Source organism: Anastrepha obliqua, chromosome 1 (assembly GCF_027943255.1).
Source record: "Anastrepha obliqua isolate idAnaObli1 chromosome 1, idAnaObli1_1.0, whole genome shotgun sequence".
Taxonomy (NCBI): Eukaryota; Metazoa; Arthropoda; class Insecta; order Diptera; family Tephritidae; genus Anastrepha; species Anastrepha obliqua.
The window spans coordinates 45,279,920-45,304,386 of NC_072892.1; the positions used below are offsets into that span (position 1 = coordinate 45,279,920).

General features: G+C 37.8%; 1 protein-coding gene across 1 annotated transcript in view; it reads right to left on the bottom strand.

Annotated features, from left to right (window-relative positions):
* The window catches only part of LOC129251831 (dipeptidase 1), a 142,353-nt gene that overhangs the window by 52,429 nt on the left and 65,457 nt on the right, over positions 1 to 24,467 (bottom strand). The window contains exon 3 of the mRNA XM_054890862.1: positions 100 to 256. Within this exon, the coding sequence (XP_054746837.1) occupies positions 100 to 256 (157 nt within the window). The remainder of the gene's footprint in view (positions 1 to 99; positions 257 to 24,467) is intronic.

A 24,467-nucleotide genomic window follows, 5' to 3' on the forward strand; every position in this document is an offset into this window, starting at 1 on the left:
CAAATACATTTATATATATATATATATATATATGTCTGTATAAATGTGTGAAAATATATTTGCATATGTCTGCGCGTGAGCTTCTTTTGTTCTACATACCTGTGCCGCCACCATGCCCTCCTTCAGACGCGGCAAATCGGTGTGACTCCAAGCGCTCGCCGACCATGGCAACACTTCACGCAAATCGCTTGCAAAAGGAAAATCTTGCAGACGATTTTTCAAAAATTTCCGTATATTCCACGCCAAATCGTTGTGACTGCATACACAGACAGTTGTTTATGTGTGCACATCGGTGGGTGTGTGGCGGGGCGTTGTTGAAAGGAGAAAAGATAAGAGAGATATGTGCGGTTAGATTCATTGAAAACACATTGTTGTCTGCTACACTGCAGGATTTAGTGGGTGTTTTATTATTATCTTTGTTTTAGTTTTTTTTGTTTTTGGAGACGCACACCTTTTTTGAAATACTCGTAAAGCACAGAAAATCAATTAAGAGGTAAATATTTCACTCTTTATAGTACAACACTTAGGACCCTTTTCTCAACTTTTCTTTAGCATTGCACATGGCAATAAACATATTTCTCTACTCTTTAAAGCTCTTCAGCTCATATATTTACAGGTTAGTTGATGCTATTTAAAATGTTTAGCTCGGTTTAAAGTGTAGGAAAGTGAAATTATATAAGTGAATGTAAATAGATTAAACGCAGAAAATCCTAGCGTCCTTTTGGGAGCCGCATCGCTACTAGGTGGGCGTTTGACTTCATGTTAGAGACGGCCTTTAATCAGCAATCTAAGAGCTCATCTCATGATTGGCATTATATGCAGGCTATTCAGACATGAATTCAAATCGATGTGGAACTTTATCTCCAAGGGGTACGCGGTCACCGGATAATCCTCTTTCCTTACCAGTAGCAAGCACATCGGATTTGGAGGTGCTAAATTCAAGTGAAAGTATTTCTTGGATGAACGAAGCCAACTCACAAGCATGACAGAAATATATAAAATAATGGTTCCATATGTAGAAGTCTATGCAAGTGGCGAAAGTATCTGATCGTCATTCACCTACGAGCGCACATACAGGTATTTGAAAGATCTACGGGGCCAAAAGTCCATTTAACAAAACAATAAATACATTCGGTATTTTAGTACTTTGAATGTTGTTGGTAAAATTTTATGAAAAAGGTCTTTTCCATTACAAGGGATTAAGCGAAATATTTATTTGTTGTAGGTTCAATGGGAACATCGGGAATGAGGATTGTGACTAGAAAATACTTGTTTGACCTCATGAACAATGAAAATTTACCCAACATAGAGGCAAGGCTAAATTTCTTGAAAGATCAGTTTATGTCTATTAAAGGCTTCTCTGACAATCAAATTGAGACGTTGAAAAGCAATTTTGCACATTTCAAAGGATTTCAACAATTTGGATAAAACAATAGATGTTAATTTCGAGGCTATTCAATTCGGCCTTTCGGTACTACATGCCAGGATAAGAATATTTGAGAGCATTCTCCATTTGGCTTATAAGTTGCCAGTAAAAAAATGTAGAGCAAGAAAAACAGAAACTGAAAAAAGCTCCAGAGAAAGAGAGAAAACAAGAGATCCAGGACAGGTTTCGCAAAAAAACGGGATTGTTAATAGATATGCCAAAGGCGAATTTCGGTAATACCAATGACGGTAACACAAGCCGAAGATTTTTCGACAATCCTCAATTAGCATCCGATATAACAGGCATCAGCTACGAATTAATATATAGACTGAAAGTTATTCTAGAAACAATTTCTAGTGGTTATAAAATTAATCCTGAAAAATATGATATTTATGCAACAGAAACTGCTCGATTATATGTGGATCTTTATCCGTGGCATCCCATGACACCCACAATGCACAAAATACTTATTCATGGAGCTGTTATAATAAAGAGTGTTTTGTTACCAATTGGCCAGCTCTCTGAAGAGGCTGCAGAAGCCCGAAATAAGCATTTCCGCTCTTACCGGCTAGATTTTGCCCGAAAATTTACTAGAGAAAATTGGAATAGGGATATTTTTAACCGCCTCCTTTTAAGTTCGGACCCCTTAATGAGTTGTAGGAGGCAAATAAAAAGAAGAAAGTCCCAAATCATTTCTGCCAGAAACATTGGAAATGCTCATGCCTGCCGATCCAAACCTAGAATTTTCTTCACGTAGCGATGAAGAAAATCTAGATAATACCATATGATTGGATGCTTTTTTTAATCTATCTTTATATATATATTTCTTATGTTCGTGTGTTTGTCACTGAACTCCTCCTAAACGACTGAACCGATTTTGATGAAATTTTTTGTGTGTGTTCAATGGGATTCGAGAATGGTTTAGATTCACAATTTGGTCTCCTGGAAAATGTCTAGGGTCTCGAGATAGAGACCAAAACGTGGAGCCTAGAATGTGTATGTACAATATGGGTATCAAATGGAAGCTGTTGGTGAATGCTTTAGTTCAGAGTATTTTTCACGCCGCTCCGTGACTAGGGTCTCGAGATAGAGACCAAAACGTGGAGCCTAGAATGTGTATGTACAATATGGGTATCAAATGGAAGCTGTTGATGAATGCTTTAGTTCAGAGTAGTTTTCATGCCGCTCCGTGACTAGGGTCTCGAGATAGAGACCAAAACGTGGAGCCTAGAATGTGTTTGTACAATATGGATATCAGATGGAAGCTGTTGGTGAATGCTTTAGTTCAGAGTATTTTTCATGCCGCTCCGTGACTAGGGTGTCGAGATAGGGACCAAAACGTGGAGCCTAGAATGTGTATGTACAATATGGGTATCAAATGGAAGATGTTGATGAATGCTTTAGTTCAGAGTATTTTTCATGCCGCTCCGTGACTAGGGTCTCGAGATAGAGACCAAAACGTGGAGCCTAGAATGTGTATGTACAATATGGATATCAGATGGAAGCTGTTGGTGAATGCTTTAGTTCAGAGTATTTTTCATGCCGCTCCGTGACTAGGGTCTCGAGATAGAGACCAAAACGTGGAGCCTAGAATGTGTATGTACAATATGGGTATCAAATGGAAGCTGTTGGTGAATGCTTTAGTTCTGAGTATTTTTCATGCCGCTCCGTGACTGGGATCTCGAGATATAGGTCAAAACGTGGACCCAGGTAACCTTTGGTTGTGTATGTACAATATGGGCATCAAATGAAGACGTTCTAATACCGAGAATTCCAATGATTCCACCTGAATTGCCATTTGAATTCAAGCGTTTGCAACTACCCATTCGCTTAACATTTGCAATAACTATCAATAAATCACAAGGGCGAACTTTAGAAATATGCGGGATGAATTTAGAAGAACCAGTATTCACCCATGGTCAACTATACGTTGGCTGTTCACGTGTTGGGAAGCCAACAGCATTATATATTTACTCAAAAACAAATAGAAAAACAAAAAATATTGTGTATGCCAAAGCGCTGGAATAAAGAATAAAGAAATAAATAATATGAAAACCATATCTTTTCTGTTCTAAACCATATCTATTCTATTTTAGTGTGCCCAGCGAAGGGGGCCGGGTTTGCTAGTATATATATAAAAAGAAATTACATTTCCTTGGTAATCTTATAACTCAAGAACCGCTGAACCGATTGACACAAAAATTGTAGAGCTCTTTTCTATCTTTAAGAAAGTGGTTTGTGTGAAGTTTGATTGAAATCGGTGCAGCCGTTCCTGAGTTATGACATTTTATGTGAGTAATGGTTTCCTCTCATACGAAATGCCTGTATGGGAAAAACAACAACAAATACACAGCCGCTTATGAGCGTTTCTGTTGTACTGTTGTGGTTGTAAGTGTATTATGTTAATATTAATTTTGGACGAAAATATAATAAAAACTGGAGCATTCAAGGAACTGGAAAAACATTTTTAACTTTATTTATTTTATCATAATTTATTTAGCGTAAAAAATTGAAATGGAAATTAAAGAATCAAAGTTTAATTACAAGTTTTTATCGGCTCTTTCACCTTCCCTGTATATAGGTGACAACCACAATCAAATTTTAAAAAAGTACAGAAAAGGCTATTGTGACTTCTTTAGAAAGTATGTTGAATGAAAAAAATCAACTAATTCAACTGTTTAAACATTTTACGAGTTCTATAAAGAAAACTTAATATGAAAAATTTCTTGCGATATAAAAAAACATTTTATGTATGGTGGTGCGAAGCCCACTGGGAAATGCTAGTTGTTTATATTTTTTTATGTTTGATCTTGTAAATCTTTCTTCATTCTCATATTATATTTCATTCAATAAATGTTTTAAGTTCATTATTTTAGTTGGTTTTATTCAGAAACATCCATTAGCACACGTTAAACCCAAAAAATACTTTTGGCCCCTTAGATTGTTCAAATACCCCTATGTGGAGCGGCCAAAACGATTCTTTTGCTTTAAACAGCTCAAACCTTCCGGGCTTCGCCCTCGTATCCTCTGGATAGCTTCCGAACACTCATTTGGAAGCGAGCTAATGTGAAAAGACAAAAGAGCCCAAGATATTTTATTGAGCACTGGATTTGGGATGTGGCACGTAAAAATCAAGTTCCAATGAAAACACAGCCAAAAACGCTTAAGCGGTTATCGCGCCAATCAAGAAGAAGCAGAGATAAAAAAAATATAATTTAGGTTATCAGTAGCACTGGGCAGTGTTGTATTTTAGTTATTTTTAGCCAGAGTTGGTTATTTATTTTTCTCCACATGCACTTTTGTTATTTGGCTGTTATAATTCTAAAATGGCTACTTTCTACCGAAACTTCAAAAAGATGCATAGTCTAAATTATTTTACTATTATGAAATTGGGCATTTTCATTTCACACTTTGGCAATATTTTTGTACTATGAACTTTCGTATGTATTTGCACCATGGCAAATTTGGTATGCAATCATTAGCTGAAGTAAAAGGCTACTGCTTTTGAATCTGAAATCAGCTCCAAATAGACAGAAGCAAAAGGAAAGTTTTCGAATTTTACGAATATTAAGAGTGTTATTAGGAAATGGCCGCCATAGCCGTATCTGTTAGTACATGAGTATCATTCGGTAGTGCCAAGTTTGTAACCCTGGGCATGAAGGAACAACTTATAGAAAATTTTGTTCCTAATTGAGTTCGCCTTTCGGCAGGCAATGGAGAGTCTCCAAGCATATTTTTGGTATAAAAAATGGCTCACAAAACCACGGAGCCCGCTAGTGAGGTAACTAGGCAGATCTGTCCTAGAAGGAATAAGCCCAGAACTAAGTTCCTCATCAATCTTGACTGGCCTTCTATTAGTAAAATGCTTTGATGTATAATAAATGAACTTAGAATTAATATGAAGTAACCTTCTGGGTCCTGAGCCTTTCTGTGGACTGACAAAAGGCCACATTAATGAATTCCTTAGGAAATGGGAAGAAACAAAACTTGCCGCACACTGGCTAAGCTGTGCCGGTCAGCGTCAAGCCAAACTATTCCTAAGTCCCAACAAAGGAATATCTGACAAACTTCTCTCACTAAACAGAGTAGATCTGCGTCTTTTAACAGGATACCTTACAGGTCACTGCAGCCTGAGGCACCATCTATCTATTGGTCTATCCGAGACCAATGTCTGCCGCTTTTGCGAAACTGACATAGAAAGCTCAGAACATGTGCTTTGTGAATGTCCTGCGTTGGGCAGACAGAGACTTCACCACCTTGGTGGTATCGTAGTATCTACATGCATTCTTTGGAACAACAAACCCAATACTGTGCTAAAATTTATAAAAAACCTAAAACTCTAGGGTTACAAAATAGGCCCTTCACAATAGATCAGCTCTGGTCGCAGTGCGTAATGGCCTTCTAATAATAATAATAAGTAACCTTCTCCAAGATACCATACAATAGTCACCCCAAACATCTTACTACATTTAAAGTCGCTTAATTAAGTGAAAGATCTCAACGTCTTTTTCGATTCTAACTTTAATTTTGTTACGCACATCAATTATACTATCCTCAACTCGTTTTCAATGCTAATTGATAATATTCGTCATAATAGTAAGCGTTTTTTCAATCCATTTACTCATAACAGCTTCAGCTTTTTTCCGGTCTAAATTAGAAAACGTCACTTTCAATTTAAGACCTTATCAAGTACACACAAAATATAATCGAGCACCATTAAGTCACATGATCTCAGTGACCAGTAAATTTTAATACCATAAGAGATGACGAAGAAGCACACGCCCTTACGTATCTGCGAAGAAATAATGGGCGCTAATACCGTCATACCAAAATCGACACAAAATAACGACTCCCGTGATGAGTCTGTCTTGGACATTCGTACTCCAAATTTCAAAATTTTGGTTGTTTTTATGAAGTCACTTAACCAAAAATAAGTCCTACCACATAAGATGCCGTTGTTCTCACACACAACCCACGTAACACACAAAATCCTTGCGGTAGTTCTAAAAGCAAGCTGCTGTAGAAAAATGCCAATATCGCCTTCTATGCATGTAAAAGGATCTGGGGTATATTCCCTTCTGACGCATTGATGCTATACAGCGGTAGTCAGACCTATACTACTCTATGGTACTCTGGTGTGGTGGACCGTAACCGGAAAATTTTCATACAGTGCACCTATAACAAAGGTTCAGCGACTGGCTGCTTTATGCATTACAGGAGCGCTCAGAACGACTCTAACGGCAGCCCTCGAATACGTACTTGACCTACCATCTATAAATCTTTTTGCAAAAAACCTTACAGCGAAATCTGCAGGAAGACTAAAAGCCTTAAAAGAACTCTCATACAGGACCTATGGGCATAGCTCAATAAACCGAAACAATAGAGTCAATATGGTCTAGTTATACATTCTTCCAAAAAAAAAATATCGAACAAAAAATTTGTCTTAAATTATGTGTTTTGAATGGGATTTAGTGTTCCGAATCGGTGAAAATGTTGCAGAAAGCCCATGGCGAGTGCGTTTTATCAAAAACATGGGTAAAAGAGTGGTATAATATAAGGTTTTTGCAGAGAGCCGAGAAGTTGTGGAAGATTTGCCTCTATATGGTCGCCCATCAACGTCTTCAATGAATGAAAACGTCGACAAAGGCAAAGAAATGGTGCTGGAAAACCATCAAACCATCATTTAAGCTTGAGGGAGGTAGCTCGTGACCATAGCATGTCTCACGAATCAGTTCGCAACATTTTACACCATCGATTGGGCATGAGACGCGTGGCTGCTCGACTCGTTCCGAAAGAGTTGAAATTCTTTCAAAAAATTCATGGTTGAGCAAGTGAATTCGGGCCCAACGTTTATCCAACGCATCATAACAGGTGATGAGACGTGGCTTTATGAGTTTTACATGCAAACCAGTCAAGAGGCGGCAGAATGGCGCAATCCACATGAGCCGAAACCCAAAAAACTACGTTAAAGTCGGTCAAAAGTGAAAGTCCTGTTACTCGTTTTCTTTGATTATCATGGTGCTGTGCGCTCGGAATTCATTCCAAATGGTTTTACGGTAAATAAAGAATATTATTTGGAAGTTATGCGACGTTTGAGAAAGAATGTGCGCAGGAAGCGGCCCAATTTGTGGAAAGAATTCATGTGGAAAGAATTCATGGATCATGCACCATGATAGTGCACCGTCTCACAAGGCTCATATTGTGAACACTTTTTTGGCCACAAAACTCTACAAACATCATCGAACAACCACCGCATTCAACGAATTTTCCCAAAACTTAAATTACCACTTTGTGGACGCCTCTTTGAATCGATAGAGGCCATTAAGGAGAGTTCGCTAAAAGAGCTGAAGAAAATCTCTTCAAACGCGCTTAAAAGGTGCTTTGATGACTGGACTAATCATTGGCATATGTGTATTGCTTTGAGTGGAGCTTATTTTGAAGACGAAAAAGTAAATTTTGATGATTAAACTTTTTTGACAGAATGTATATGGCTCCGGTTTTAAAGGGCGAAAAAGTTTCGAGAATTTTGTTGTATGGACAAAATGCGCACATCTTCAGGAGAAAAAAAGGTCAAAAATCAAAAGCATTCCCAAGTCGTTTTAGAAAATTTTGATAAAAATACTTTAAGTTTTGACGAAATTTGTATTATACAGTAGAAACTCGATTCTCGCACTTAATCAAAACCTGGCTCGGTGTTTCGTAGTTTCGAGGTTGTAGCAAGAACTGAGTTTTTTCCATACAAATCCTAAGAGGTTTTTACTGATAGCAATCCAAGTTTATTTGTTTTTATTATATTAATTAAATAAACTTCAAAGCAATAAATTTCATTTGAAATTAAAGAAATTTTTGATTTTGGTTTGTTTGGTACACACTCGCTTTTTCAGTTTAACATTGTTTCTGAGCCTCTGCAGCGCCAGAGCATCGCTTAAGCAAACATTGGTTTGCTCTGCCCAATCCAAGCATATATTGAAAGCTGATATTGCCGCCTCCGATGTAAATTAATTCGTATTTTAGTCAGTTCCGTCACCAACTGTTCCGCCGTTTTTATTACAGTATTCGTCATTTAAAGCTGTGAGTTCCGTATTATGGTTAGTGATTTCAGATTGGGAGACTTGTTGCAATGGTTAACTTCCAGAACCAAAGTTTCAATAAATTGATAATTCGATGCATCATCAGCTATCTGAAATCGTAGCTCCGAAAGAGGAATGATACCGTCACACTCCCATTGAGATGCTTTTTCAAGTTTTCAGTTCAGTTTTTAGAATGCATCAACTAGCAAAAAAAGCAGAATGCAGTTTTCAGATCGACATTTTGCAGTGGCTCATCGATGGTTTATCTGTGAGCAACAATGTGACTTAAGAGGGGTTTTTTGTAGTTCAATTTAGTAAGCCTCATAATTATTTGATCCATGGGCTATACTAGAGCCGTACAGTTTGGAGGAAAGCACATTATCGATAACTGGCTATCGTAGCTTTGGGATGGCATGGAGCATTATCAATAAGAAGAAATGTTTTTTCCGGAAGATTTTCAGCATGAAGGAACTCTTTTACCCGTTTATTTAAGCAGTTTTTGATAACAACAGGATTCTTTGACAAAATATCAATACCTCTAAAACAAATGTTCTGTGAAACCATTCTTCAAATAAAGCTAAGTTCATCCAAGTACTTTTATTTCCTTTGTAGACAACAGACATATCAGTAAACAATTTTAATGAACGCGGATTTTCCGATTTCCCAATAACCATTATTTTTATTTTATGCTTTCCAGCAGCATTTGTACAAGCAAGGAACATTATTCTCTCCTTACTGATTTTATGCCCCGGAGGTGAAGTTTCTTTTGAGCGCACAAGAGTTTTATCGGGTAAGAGTTTCCAAAATAAGCCCCGATGAGCCTGGCTTGTATATCTGCTCTTTTGTGAAACTTAAATCCATAATGGTTTTGCTAAATTTGTCCGAAAATGGGTTGATGGAGTCACTCTTATTTGATAGTAATTTTCTCCGAAAATGTTTAGTCATCGTATACCATAAAGTTGCAACCTAATCATTGCTAGCGTGGAAGCCTCCAGGCTTTTGCTGGAATTTGGCATGTAATAACGAATTTTCCATTTTTGGAAACTCAGAAATCTGAAAAGATCTCCTTCTACAGGTTTTAGATCGCGTAATACACTTCTTTATAGACTTTTTCATATATTTTGTTATACAAATTATTGTTGCTTTGTGCACATGAAAGTTTTTAATGAATTCATTAATCGAAATTTCCGCTTTTAATTTCTTCAGAACGTCAGCTTTTCTTTTATCGTAAGCAGCGTAAATAGTCTCTTCGCGCTTATGAGACCACACCATGCTAAAGTTGAAGTACTACCTAACGGTTGTTCCCCGGAGGGAAACGGGCCTGGGGTGGGTTTTTAGTGAGTGAGCCGAAAGACAAGTCCCACACTTTCCGGCTTTCAATGCTTCTTGCCACCTTTAAAAAACAAAATCATGCGAAAAAAATTTTGCGCAAAACTGTCATTTCTTCAGAAAGAAATTAGACGATACTTCCCCTAAATTCATTCAGCTGAGCAGGGGTGTATATCTACATTTCTACTAAAAAAAAATTCCACATGTAATAATATAGAAATATCAATAATGATCAATAACATTGCTTAGCATTTCTTGTCACTTTTCTGGTGTCCGCCAAATATGTCCATTGGTCCATTGGCTAATTGGCAGCGGACCAACATAATGTCGCCTGGGCGTTTAACATTGGTTTACAATTCAACTCACTTACATAAGTACATACTTACATGCAATTATTAGCTGCCCACAGTGACATTGTCAAAAGCACATTTATTGACAGAAAATTGGCTAAGCAGTTTTTGTTTGTTTTTTTTTTTGGTTTTTACTTTACATATTCGGTCCATAGTCACTTGAGCGCCAAGTGGCAGCAACAACTATTCAACTAACAAATATTTTGGCTATAAAATAATTGGCTGAATTTCAGTTATTTAGAGGAAATATGCTTCGTAAATTATATAAAGGCATTCGAAATGTGACAAGAAATCCATGCCGGATACAACTTGGGTGGATTTTTAGTTGACAGAGCTATGCAGCTACAGTGTGAGAAGAAGCGTTTTTCTTTATCTTTTTTCCTACACCAATAAATAAATTTCCTAATATGTCGGAGTTCGTAGTTTTATGAGCTTAATATGGCCTGTCCTACAATCTCGCCAGCAAAATAGTTTCTTATAGTAGTACCTACAAGGTGAAGTCCAAAATAAACAAGACTGAGATAAAATAGAAACGACAGGAGTTTTATTCTGATAACTTCGAGTTTATTTATTCAAAATAATCCCCTCTGGCCTCGATACCCTATTTTTCGCGATCTACAAGCTTTTCGAAAGAGTGTTTCAGGTCATTGACCGGGATGTCCTTGACGATGTCAGTAGAAGCCTTCTGGATAGTCTCTACGGACGCAAAGCCTTTTCCGTTCATGGCCAAATACAGAGAGCCATATCAAACGAATGCGGTGAGTGATTGATGGTAAAAATGAGATTTTCAGTCAAAAATGCAGTCACAAGAGTGGAACGATGAGATGGTGCATTATCATGCAATAAGCCCCAGCTTCCTCATTGTGCTTTCACAAACGCTTCAAAACACCAAAATAGAAAATTGCATTGACGGCTTGGGCCGTTGGCACGAATTCCCTTGGAATCGTAAAAACAAATAAGCATCGACTTGATTTTTGACTTCTGCAAACGCGATTTTTTAGGTGGAAGCTCGTCTGGGGCCATCGGGCCATTCGGCACTTTGACACTTAGTTTCAGGTTCATGTTGAAAACACCAAATTTCATCACCAGTTACAATGTTGTAAAGGAAGTTCTCGTCTTTTCTCGCCTCTTTAATGAAGTCTTTCGAATGTAGAATTCTGAGCAATTTTTGGTCCTCAGTTAACTTGTGCGGAATGATACGTGCACCGACCTTTCGTAAGCCCAAATGACCAGTTAAATTGATGTTTTGGAGATATTCAACTCCGATTCCATGAATTTCCACTATGATGTCGGTTCATGTTTGATAAATTTACAAACAATTCTATGGAGCTTTCGGTAGTTACTGATTTTGGGCGGCTAGACAATACGATAGATGATTCTCTTTGGGCCATTTTGGAGAGCAAGGTCTGAACTAAAAGGTTTACCAGTCTTAAGGCGCTGAAAAAATCCATTGTCCGCGCATGGGCCAAAATACCTGCAAGTCACATCCGGGCGGCTTGCGATTCGTTTATGGACCGTCTCAAGGCCATAGTCAGGGCAAAAGGTGGTCATATAAATTGATTCTTAATTTTGTATTATTTTTACACACTATTTAATTTTAATTGAATAAAAGTAATTTTCCAAACTAAATTTATTTCCTATTTAATTAGTTATACTTCGCTGGCCGGGCCCTGTAGATTACCATGTTGGGCCTTCAGCGACGTTAAAAAACGAAATTAAGCGAGTAACTTCGGCTGCAATGTCCAAGGATGATAAATTTACAAGTTTTGCTACTTAACTATGATGAAAAAGAAAATTATAAGGGGAATTTCGGCTGTCACGTCACTGCGGAGATTCTGCACGATCATTTCACATGTATTCACACCTTTGTCGTTGTTCAGACGGCAACGAAATGTCATTGGTTGCTTTTTTTCATATATCACCAACACAATCTCAACTTTTTTGTAAATATTGTACATCCTAAGTGACGTTGATTCTGTCAAATTCGTTCAGAGGCGAATAAAGATCTGTTAAAGAACACACCTCTAAAAACCGTTTCACACATGAACGGGGACTGTGTTGATTTTTTTTGTACATCTCAGTTTTTCGTACGCAAACCACTGTTATGATCCCGGCGACGTCAGCCAATTTGAGAGCCGGTTAAGAGTCAGACTTCAGGAATCTTTTCACTATGTCATAATCCCAGGTAGATATTTTTTTTCTCTCTCTCTCTCTTCACTATCTATCTCTCACTTAATAAGCTTGCATATATTTAGTAATGGAAGAGTCAGAGATATTTAAGAATCAGGAGAATCGCCAGCGTTGCAAAAGTACAATCGAGTCAAGAATCACCGCGCTGTCGTTAGTAGCATCGAAATATTTTTCGACAATTTTTATATCATATCATTTATACTGATTTAGATAATGGGTCTGGGTATATGGGCTAAGAAAAAATTTACCGAAAACATAATATTTTGTTTAATTACTATTCAAAACATTAAAATACGTAGTTTAATCTTTGACTTTGTAAAAGTAAAATTTAAAAAAAGTCCAGTGGAAACAAATAAAGATGGCATTAGCCACAAGCTAGTCCGAGTTATTTTGACTAATTTTTATCTATTATTAAACGCGACTGGCAATTAGTTGCCAAAGACTGTGAGGACGAAACATCGAAATGTTTGAACAATCGAGACAATCGACAATCACCCATCTCTACTTGCATAGCTGCCTTATATTTACCACTGTTCTCCAGACTTTACTCCCCTCTTCCGGCGCATACTATTGTCACTTCAGCCAATATGAGATGGGTTGATAATTTGACATGTAACGCTACAAAAAGAATTTGGCCGAAATGGGACGTCAAGCGCTCAAAATCAGTCAACGAAAAACATCTCTATGTTAGTTGTTTTGATCACAGGTTATTGCCTGCTAGGACGAAATGCTCAAAGACACGTTCGGTACCTCATTTCAACTATTGCAGAAGCTGCACGAATGAGGAGGAGGAAGAGTCTGTCAGATATCTTCTCTGTTACTGACCTGCGTGGAATGCTACTACGTTCAGATACTTTGGCTCATCATTCTTGAATGATACGGACTACCTTAGAGATATACTATAAGTATCAGCCAGATCAATGGGTTTGTGACGTCGTATTTTTTTAATTTGTTTTGAATAAACGTAGTAATGAAAATTATGTTTCCATCTCGCAAGTTTGCTGGAATGTTGTTGTTGTTGTTGAAGTGATTGAGTATTTCCACTGAAATAATGCTATTTAGTGACCAGCACCGTTTTACTACCGCCGTTCTCGTGTGAAAATGTTTTTTTTTTTCGTTCTAAGTCACATCCATTTAGTGAGGTCCAAGTATAGCAACAAATTCTTTATCCCGATGTCAGAGATTTCATTAATTTGCTGCAAGAAAGACATACCGAAGGAGCGAAGTCGTGCCCTAACTAGCCCTGGACATTCACATAAGTAGTGGAAAAGACTTTCCTTCGCTCCTTCCGCTTGACAGCTCCTGCAGATAGGATTGAAGGGTAGGTTGAGTCTTGCTGCATGATCCCCTACTTTCCAATGGCCTGTAGGGGTTGCAGTGATGCGTGAGATGTTTGGCCGAGAGCATCCTAAAAGATCATTCTTCCTTGTAATTGCTTCTATCTTCTTTCGGCTAAAGCATGACAGTGTGAAGCTTTTAATGTGTGGATGCTTTTAATGTGTTGAGTGGGGTGGAGACTGCCACCGCATCTGCTGTTTTTAGTGTCGAACCTTTTCTTGCTAGCTCATCCGCTATCTCATTTCCCCGTATGTTCCTACGACGGAAACCCATATCAGAGTGATATCAAGCCCATGACTAAGCATTTCCAGCTCCTCTCTACATTGTAAGACTAGTTTGGATGAAATGGAGTTGGAGTCTAAGGCCTTTATAGCTGCTTGACTGTCTGAGAAGATAACTACTCTTGCACCGTCTTTGTTGTAGGACAGTTCTGCCTGGAACACGCTGGCATAGTCAGGAAGACGAATTGACTGAGATAGGTTGAGCGGCTCCGAACGGAAGCCAGCTCTCAACCCACAGTTCATCTTAGAACCATCGGTATAGATTTCGATATCGTATCTTCCAATCACCTTCCCTTTGCTCCACACGACTTTCGTACGGTAAGGTCTTTCTTCAAGTTAAGGTCGGGGATTGTGTAGTCTGATTTGTTTTTGAGCAGCGATGGTCCCTGTAGGAGGATCTTACTGTGACCGTACGACCTTGTTGTCCAGCTTCCTATGTCTCTGAGTCTCACCGCGCAGCAAGTAGCGATTGTTTACGATGTGTAAATCTAATGGTAGCAGATGAGTTAGTACATTGAGCGCTTCAGTGGGACTGGTGCTAAGCGCCCCTTTAGTTAGGATACACGCTGTTCTTTGTATCTTTTTCAGCTTAGTTTTGTTGTATTTCTTTTCTGTTGCAGGCTACCAGACTAGTGCCGCATATGTTAGAGTAGGACCAATTGGTTAGTTTTGGTTGGAGACCCCATCTGTTGGAATAGTTAATATATTAGAGTATATTTATATTACTCGACGGTGAATATTTTCGGCATTGTTTTTTTATTTTTCTTCGTAATTCTATTATTATTATTTTGTACCAAAGATTAACGACTTAGTTCCATCTGAACTCCTTCTTAATCTCCTTCTAAGTCATCACCATAAAAAGTATGAAAATTTTCTAAATTTAGTATAGTATTACCTTCAAGACCCGAGGTATTGTCGGGCAAAAGTGTTTGAAAACCAATGAGTATATCTTTATGTATTCAAAATCTATCATTTATATTGCGATAAACGAACGTAAGATTGCTATATACAGTAGGGTGGTCCAAAAAAATTTGTATGCTGCCGCCCCCCATAATGGTAAAGAATGAAAAATAAAAAGACCCGTATTTTTTTTTTTTTTAATCAGACCATATTTAATGGTGCCGCCGGGGCTTTGAAATATCCCATGTATTTTGCATGGGAAAAAAATACTTTTTCGTAGATTTCATGTAAAAACCTGGAAAATGAATATATTTTAACCGGATAACTCAGTTTCTCTTCATAATTGGTCAGGGAATAACAACCAATTATGAAATAATTAATTTTTTTTGTATTAACTATTTTCATAAAAGTAATATAAAATATTGTTTTTCGATTTTTTCTTAGATTTTCGTTTTATGGGGGCTTTTTGGGGTTCTATAAAAACTAGTTAATACAAAAAAATTAATTATTTCATAATTGGTTGTTATTCCCTGACCAATTATGAAGAGAAACTGAGGCATCCGGTTAAAATATATTCATTTTCCAGGTTTTTACATGAAATCTACGAAAAAGTATTTTTTTCCCATGCAAAATACATGGGATATTTCAAAGCCCCGGCGGCACCATTAAATATGGTCTGATTAAAAAAAAAAATACGGGTCTTTTTATTTTTCATTCTTTACCATTATGGGGGGCGGCAGCATAAAAATTTTAATATAAATTTTTTCCCATGCATTTTTGGACCACCCTAATATACAGTGATATACGATAATGAGCATCAGCGCTTAGTATTTTAAAATCGTGAGCGTTAGCTTACTCCGATTGAGTTGGTAGAGCTCGTATTCGAAGTCATTACTATGTCAAGTAGTTGAGAGAGGGGTAGAAGTGTAGTTAGTGTAGTTAGTCATCGCAACTATAGCCAGTGCCTGACTCTAAATGAAGTTATTCATATGCGAGTTAAGAGTGGTCAGTTCGGCTACCAACACAGCTGCGTAAAACAGTGACACCATAGGTTTCGTTGGTTCAAGTTGGTTTGAGAAACAACACAACTCATGTTGCTTCTCGGTCCGCGTATATTATATTGAGAGAATGACTTTTGTTTCAATAGGCTTATTACCCAAACTCTCAGTGTTAACTTCTTCGGTAAGTTCTTTCCGAGTCCAGGTTTAGTAGTTACTTTCTTCTGTATGGTTGTGAGAGTAATACCAGGTACTAGAGTTAAGCATCCCCGCAATTCCAGAAATTGGCCGAGAAAATTGGCCAGTTTTTTGTAATGTGAAAGGAATTTTGATTGTAAATTACTTGCAAACTTGTTAAATCAATGAGTTCTGAATATTATTGTAACCTTCTAAACCAGCTGAAAATACCCAATGAAAAAATACCCAATTTGAAAAAGAAAAAGTCGTTTTCATCAGGACAATGCACCATGTCACAAGAGCATTTTAACAATGACTAAAATCCATAAATTAAAGTTCGAATTGTTGGAGCATGCACCGCATTCAGCAGATTTGGCCCGAAGCGACTTCCAACTGTTACCAGATCTAAACAAATTCATGCGTGGAAAGCGTTTTTCATCAAATAATGAGGTCATAACAGCTGTGGAAGCGTATTTCGCAGTCCTTTAGGGATGAATGAAATTAGAATCTCGTTGGAACAAGTGTATTGATGTTCAGGAAGACTACACTGAATAATGAAGTGTATCTCAACCATAAAATTGTGTTGCGACATCTGCGAGCCGCTATCCCGCTCTTACTGAATTTAACAGAATCAGCTGAAATAATATATGCTTTCTTCTTATTTTTATACTGTTCATTTGTATCATTATTAATGAACGAATTTATTGCACCACACCGTTTACTTTCTTGTTTGTGCATTTGTTAAGTCACAGCCACAAATACTCTCACGATTGTCGCAATCTTGTACAATAAATAATCTATCATTCTTGTTTTCCCAGCTTTTGGCTTTTTTAGCGTCCTTTTGAGAATTTCGCTCATCAACTTTAAGCACTTCCTTGACAATATGGCAATCAAGCGTCTTGTGTGAGCAATTAATTTCGACCCATCAACGCTCGTTTGCAGTAAGATTTTATTTGTTATTTTATTAGTCATTAATTTCCACATCAACAGGTAGAAAATATTTATTTGATTACCAACCCAATAATGCAGATCTGGGTTTAAACTGCTTGAATCATCTTTCCCCCATAAAATTGTCGTAGATTGCGCGATTCCATGTCAAGTGATCCAAGTATTTTGAGCATTGACGTCGATTCTTCTAAAAATTGGTTTATTTGTAGGCTTGACTATAATAAGAAATAAAATTTTTGGAAACTCTTGATATGTTAAAGGAGAGGTTTATAAGACCTATCATATACCACGCACTGGAGACCCTTTCCTGTCTAAAGCTCAATACAGTGAAGTTACAGTGGTTGATATTTGCTAATTGGTTGGCACGAGTATTAGGTTGAGGTCAGCACTTTCCCTTATGATAGCCTTTCAGTTTCAAGTTAAGCCAATTAAGTTTTTAAAATGAAGAAGTTGTGCCTTATGAACCTCGACAGTCTTTGCTGCACAAATGAGTTGCGCTTATCTCGTTTTAGTGTAAATGCAATACTTGCCACTTTCAAAATTTTTTGAGCATACAGGGTCCGGCACTCGAAGTATATCCAATTAAAAAGGCCATAAATTTAGTTTGGAAAAATAATTTTATTCAATTCAAAGTATTTAAAAAATGTGTGAAAATAATACAAAATTAAGAATCAGTTAACTTTTGCTCGATATGACCACCTTTTGCCTTGACTTTCGTCTTGAGACCCTCCAGAAACGAATCGCCAGCTGCCCGAATGTGACTTGCAAGTATAGGGTTTTTTGATAGGTGCGCTTCAACTTTTTTCCGATAGGGAGGGCGAACGACGCAATATTTTTTATTTTTCGCTTGTCATTTGTAAACTTCATTAGTATACATTTCATCATGGAACGCTACACACTTGAGCAACGATTGAAAATCGTGCAAATTTTTTATGAAAATAATCGTTCTGTTGCTGCTACTTTAAGAGCATTACGGCCATTTTACGGTCCATTTAACAAGCCGTCCCGTTTTGGGGTTATGTGAAGTCATTGGTCTACAGTAACAAGCCGGCGACGATTTGTGAGCTCAGAGCCAATATTGAACGCGAAATTGCTGGAATTTCGGGCGATTTATGCAAAAGAGTGGTCGAAAATTGGGTTCAACGATTGGACTTCGTAAAACGTGCACGCGGTGGTCATGCAAAAGAAATCGAATTTCATACTTAAATGTATATGTTCAAACTCGATAATAAAAAAAAAATTAGTTAAAAAAGTCAAACCGTTTGTGTTTTATTCAAAAAAGTTCAAAAGTTGAATCGCCCTTACTGAAAACCCCTATATTTTGGCCCACTCGCACACAATGGCTTTTTTCAGCACTTCGAGACTGGTGAATCTTTTAGTTCGGACCTTGCTCTTCAAAATGGCCCAAAGAGAATAATCCATCGGATTCGCATCTGGTGAATTTGAGAGCCATTGTGTTGTCGTTATGAAGTTCAGAACGTTGTTTTTTTTGTCATTCTTGGTTCACTCGTGCTTTGTGAGATGGTGCCGAGTCATGATAAAACATCCGTAGTCTGCTACAAAAATGTTTGTCTGCCTACGGCTTCAAAGTAACCTCCAGAATACTTTCCCGATAATATTTCGCATTTACCTCGACGTCAGGCTCGATGAAAACGATTGGAGTGCGCCCATCTGCGGTTACAGCGGGCCAAACCATTACTTGTAGAGGGTGCTGCCTCCTGGTGGCCAATCGATGGCTCAATTTCGCGTATGAACGGTCGGTCAAATAAACCCTATCGTTTTGGGAGTTTAGAAATTGCTCAATTTGAAGATTTTTCTTGTCAGAAAACACAATGTTCGGAACACGGAAATTGACCGCTATCGACCAAGCGAAGCAACTCCTTCGCTAACTCAAGTCTGACTTGTTGCTGCTTTGGTGTTAGATCATGCGCCTTTTGGATCTTGTAAAACTTGACTTTTAAATCATTTTTCAGTATGCGGTGGATGCTACAGTGAGATATTTTCTGTTCTTCCGCCATTTGATTGACACTTCGTCGGGAGTTTCGCTCAAGTCGCTTCTTCACTTTTTGAACCATTTCACGTGACGTTGCAGTCTTTTGATGACCACCTCCATGACGTTTCGCGATGCTCCCAGTATCATTGTAGCGAGTAATGGTGCGATAAACAAAAACTTTATTTACTTTAAGGTACTCGAGTTCACGAACAATCGCTGGTTGCTGTTTTCCAGCCAAATATAATGCACGTTTAAAATTCATTACTGGTTTCCTTTTTTCGCGTTTACTCTCGGCAAAATGCTTCTGCGCGCTTGTAAACAATACTCTGAACTATCATTTAGCCAACTAACCGACAGCTGATGCTCGGGCAGGTCTGAAGTTGGTTACACTTCGAGTCCGGACTCTGTAATTATACATCAGGCAGTTTTTTAAGATGTCCATATGACTCGGCATCAGAGTAGCTCTTTCAGTTTGCAGAAATGTAGAGAAGATGCCATTCGGCACTGGAGACTTAAACGACGGATCGAACTATAGCACAACTCATTTCAACCTTATCGGTGAGATTAGGTCTTCAAAATAATGCATACAGATTTTCAAAAAGAAAACTTTACCATACTTTATTTATGAAAAGTAATGAAAAACTCCTTTGCCTCTTTTGCAAATAATGGAGTCCAAATGCAAGTAGTTGGTATAATGGAAAGCAGCACCACTTGTTTAGACTTTCGATAAACTCTGATGTCCAAAGGTCACAAAAATCAAATGACTTCGTCTCTCTTGATTTTAATAGATTTACTAATTTTGTACCCCTAACGACATAATTTCACATGCTTGAATTGCCAGCAAATACAAAAGCGAAAGCAAAGTGCCTGACAATTTAATTGGATTATTGGTCATCTTAAGCTCATAAGCTAGTTGTTTAATAGTGTTAAATGGTTGTTCACAAAGCGTTTAAGAGCGAAAACACCTACAATTTCAAAGAGATATAAATGCGATTAAATTTAAGTGCGTATATGCCTTGGTGAATAAATGTAGATGGAGGATGTACATAAATTATGTGAGTTTTCATAAAAACTTGTATACAAACACCTGCATGCATGCTTACATACATACATGCACACATACATACAAACATGCATATGTATGTTCCCACAAGCATCGAGCTATTTTGCATTTATATATATGTGCATACACACATACACACATTTATGCCATTTGCTCCCTCTAGTAAGATTATTGATTGAGCTGAAAAGTTGCTGCGCTTGCACGCTGGGGCTTTGCTTACCAACCACATTGGAAACCATGGTCACTGGCTCAAAAAGCTGCAAAAAGTTTGACATTTATTTTGGCTTTTCAAACGTCAACCGCGCTTGTGGCCAGGTGAAATGATAACGTAAAGGAAAAAATGTCCATTTATCTTTTTTGGTAGCAAATTTCCATGGGATTTCTACATTTATTGGGGATTTGCGGAAAGCATCAAAAGTAGTGGTTGCGGCGACAGAGGCAGCAAAATGACATTACCTCTGCTCTGCTATTACTCCTCATGCCATTATAGATGCTACACAGTGGGATGATTTCTTACATATTTTAGGCAAAACAAAGAGTATTAGTGGTCTGAGATATCTGAATTATGGAAGTAATTGAATTTTTTATTCGAGATATGTATAAGTATATGTGTGTGTGTGTAATTTGCCGCAAAACGCCCTATTTAAACGCAGCAGTTTTTCAACATCCTGCAAGGACTAACCCGGTATTTTTGGAGGTGGATGCACGAGTACTTATAAGAAAACTTAACTCAACTTGTCAGCAAATTTTTACATAATTTTTATTTTTATTTCATTTTTTTTTTTCAAAACATGGTACTTAATCCTAACAGCTTGTTGGCCCGTGTAACTCTTTAGAGAAATCCATATTTATTTTGATACTCAAGAGGCGATTAAATCTCTTTGTGGAGTTGTCAGTAGTTCCATCTCTGCTCGCAAATGCTGGGCATATCTTAACGCGATGGCAGAATATTTCCGCATCCAAGGAAGTTGTGAGGCAGACGAATAAGCGAGAGAAGGCACCAACACTCGCCTACGTCTTGATAAGGAGATTATATGTATGCCCTTCTCAACCTACAAACTTTGTGACTTTCTTTGTCACTGTCTTACGTGGCATGCCAGTGGGTTTAGATAATTTGGCTCATCGTTCTTGAATGATACCGACGACCTCAGAGATATAAGTGTCAGCCAGATGAATGGGCTTGCAGTTAAAACAAAATAGTTTAACGAGGAGTAGCAGCTAAACTGCTACTCTGTCTACTCAATGGATCGGCAACGGTCTAAGTGAGTTGGTTTGAAGATCGACTACTACTTCACCTACGTACCTAGACTATTGAGTAGCTTCATTTTCGTCCACGTATCACCAAAGGTTTCCAAAGTGAAATCCAAGAATGATAGATTGCAGGATTGCGATATCCGTCAGAGCATTTCTGGCTGCGACGTAACAAGTGGGCAAACAATAGAGAGAATAGCGTAATGCTAGCGTAATAAATTCGCGCGTTAATAACAATAAAATCGAAAAACAAGGCAGCAATAAAAAGAAAATAAATGCTCGCTTATCACCTTAGTTCAATAACAGATTCTGTCAAATTCACTGAAAGTGTCATAGCGATTCACTGTTGTCACCAACTTCTGTATTCTCTCAACTGTGTGTCAAATCGATTCATTGAAATAACGACGGATTAGCAAGTAAATTGTGGAGAAACCATCAACGACGATAAATTCATATTTTGATTAACTTCCTCACTAAGCGAGAAAAAATCCGCAAATAATTATAAAAAAGACGAAGTTTTTTATTTAAGAAGCTCAAAGCAGCCGATTGTGACAAAGTGCTTGAATATTGCTGAGAAAGTCGAGAACTTGTTCTCGGAAAGGCACTTTTGAAAAAGAAGCATATCACAGAAATAGTTAGAGTATGATCTTGCATTAATCTAAGGATCCTCAATAGTTATCTTGATATATCTAATAGAATAATCAGTGGTCAAGTTTGCACAAGGGTTTTTGAATCTGTGTAGTGAACCATTTTCCGTATAGTGCAGTTTAAACGCTTTCGGAGTATTCTTTTTTTCTAGAACAATAAGTTTCTAGGAAAATGAAGTATCAGCACCTGATGAGGTGAAGTCAGCTTTTTTCACCTATTTTGAAGGCGTAGGCAAAACATTTCCATAGAGAGACCTTATCGGTATGGCTGCCGGTCACGTAAAGCAACTCTCAGCCAAATATGCCCAATACCCATTGAAAGGAAATCAACAGACGCAACTGTTTTGCTCTAAATTAATTTTGTACTAAAGGGTGTTTTTTTTAGTGGTTAGGTTTTCAAGTTGGCACCACTTTTTTCGTATATGGTCTTTTTGACAGCTGTCACTTGATTTATGCTCAGTTTGGTTTGCCATTTCATAATGAATAGACTTACACCTGAACAACGTTTGCAAATCGTGCAAATTTATTACGAAAATAATGGTTCGGTTCGCGCGACGCATCGAAGAAAATTTTGTTCAGCGATGAAGCTCACTTTTGATTGAATGGGTATGTCAATAAGCAAAATTGTCGCATTTGGAGTGAACATAATCCACAAGCCATTGCTGAGACGCCGTTACATCCTCAAAAAGTCACTGTTTGGTGTGCTCTATGGGCAGAGGGAATCGTTGGTCCATATTTCTTTAAAAATGAAGCCGGCCATAATGTTACAGTCAATGGAGAGCGCTATAGAGCCATGATTAATGACTTTTTCGTGTCTGAATTGGACGATGTTGATGTGGACGACCTTTGGTTTCAACAAGACGGCGCTACATGCCATACAGCCAACACAACAAATCATTTTTAAAACATAATGGCAAACCCTTATCTTTATAATAAAGCTAAATTCTTGGCCATAACATTAAATTATATACGTTTTATTTCATCTTGAAAACCTAACCTCTAAAAAAAACACCCTTTAGTTCGGAATGTATGGGAATTACTGTTGCAACAGCCTGAATAAGTGAAAAAGCTGGAAGACGAAGATTTGAAGGCATTACCTAGGAAAAATTGTTTCCCAGCATGAAAAGAGCTTGCGGAATCATTGGAAGTAAAAGCATTGCGATTCATTCAAAAGCAACCAAAGAAATCCATATGACATTAAATTAATGCTTCGCGACATTGAAGGACGATTTTTTATGAGAAGAATTTTTCTTGAGCGTCACAAAAAAAAAACAGTTTGTGCTAAAACTAGATGCATTTCGCTAACCCGAAACTGAAGAAACATACTTTAAATTGTTCTGAGGGTGTTCGGCCAATCAGACACATCAAAAAGAATTTAATTGATGAGAGATTGAATAACTGAGTAGCAAGATGAAGTCTATAGTTTCATGTGCATTTAGAATTTTTCCTACATAACTTTTATTGTCGCACAGTATAATTGAAATAAGACATATTTTCGGAAAAAATGTCCAAGTGTAGATGAGTGTAGACCTCACAAAACATCTTTCCCCTAACCATATTTGTATACGGTTTCTAATTCTCTAGTGAGGCTAAAGTGGGAGTAAATATAAGTAATTTCAAATCCAAAAGTTAAGCTTCAAAGTTACTTATATATAATACCTACAGATGAGACTTGAAAGTATATTTGATTTCAGATTAGATAGAAATATAGATCTGGAAAGGCGAAATCACGACCGAGACTATTAAAAGTTCACTAATGTGTGTGACAACCGTCCGAGCACGAGTTCGAATCTCCGTGCATGCAACACCAAATGATAAAACAGTTTTCTCTAATAGCAGTCGTCCCTCGGCAGGCAATGGCGAACCTTCGAGTGCATTTCAGCGATGAAAATGCTTATCATAAAAAGTTATCTGAGGCGATAAATTGATCGATTGGTTAATGGCACAATTAGCGAACTCTCATTTCCTTCTATATCCTGTGCCCAAGAACCCAGATAAGGGTAAGGTTTCCTGCACGTTTCCAAATATTTTACATGCTTGCGGGATCGCGAGAACCTCTGCTTGAAAAACGCTGCTCGTTTCCGGCAGTTTAAAGGAGACTGAAATATTGGCTGATTTAGAGAAAACCCGCGCTCCCATTCCAGATTCCATCTTGGATCCGGCAGTGAAAACAGGGGTACCTATATCTGTGAAGACACTTCCCTCTTTCCGAACTTGCCTGCTCGGAAAAATAGCCTAGCACAACCCTCAAACCCAGTTTGCGGATAGCGCTCTGAGCAGCAATGTTTTGAAGATTCCACGGGAAGTACTTGAAGGTCCACGGGAAGTAAGTGTAGAAAGACGTTGCATATACGTACAACATGTCCCACTGCTGCCCACACATGCAGTTCTCTGCACTCTCTCCAGTTTAGTGGTGTTGTAACCATTCTGAAGAGCTACCCACCAAACTAGGGAACCATAGCAACCAAATTAGGCAACCGTTACTCTATTCAAGAAGATTATTGAA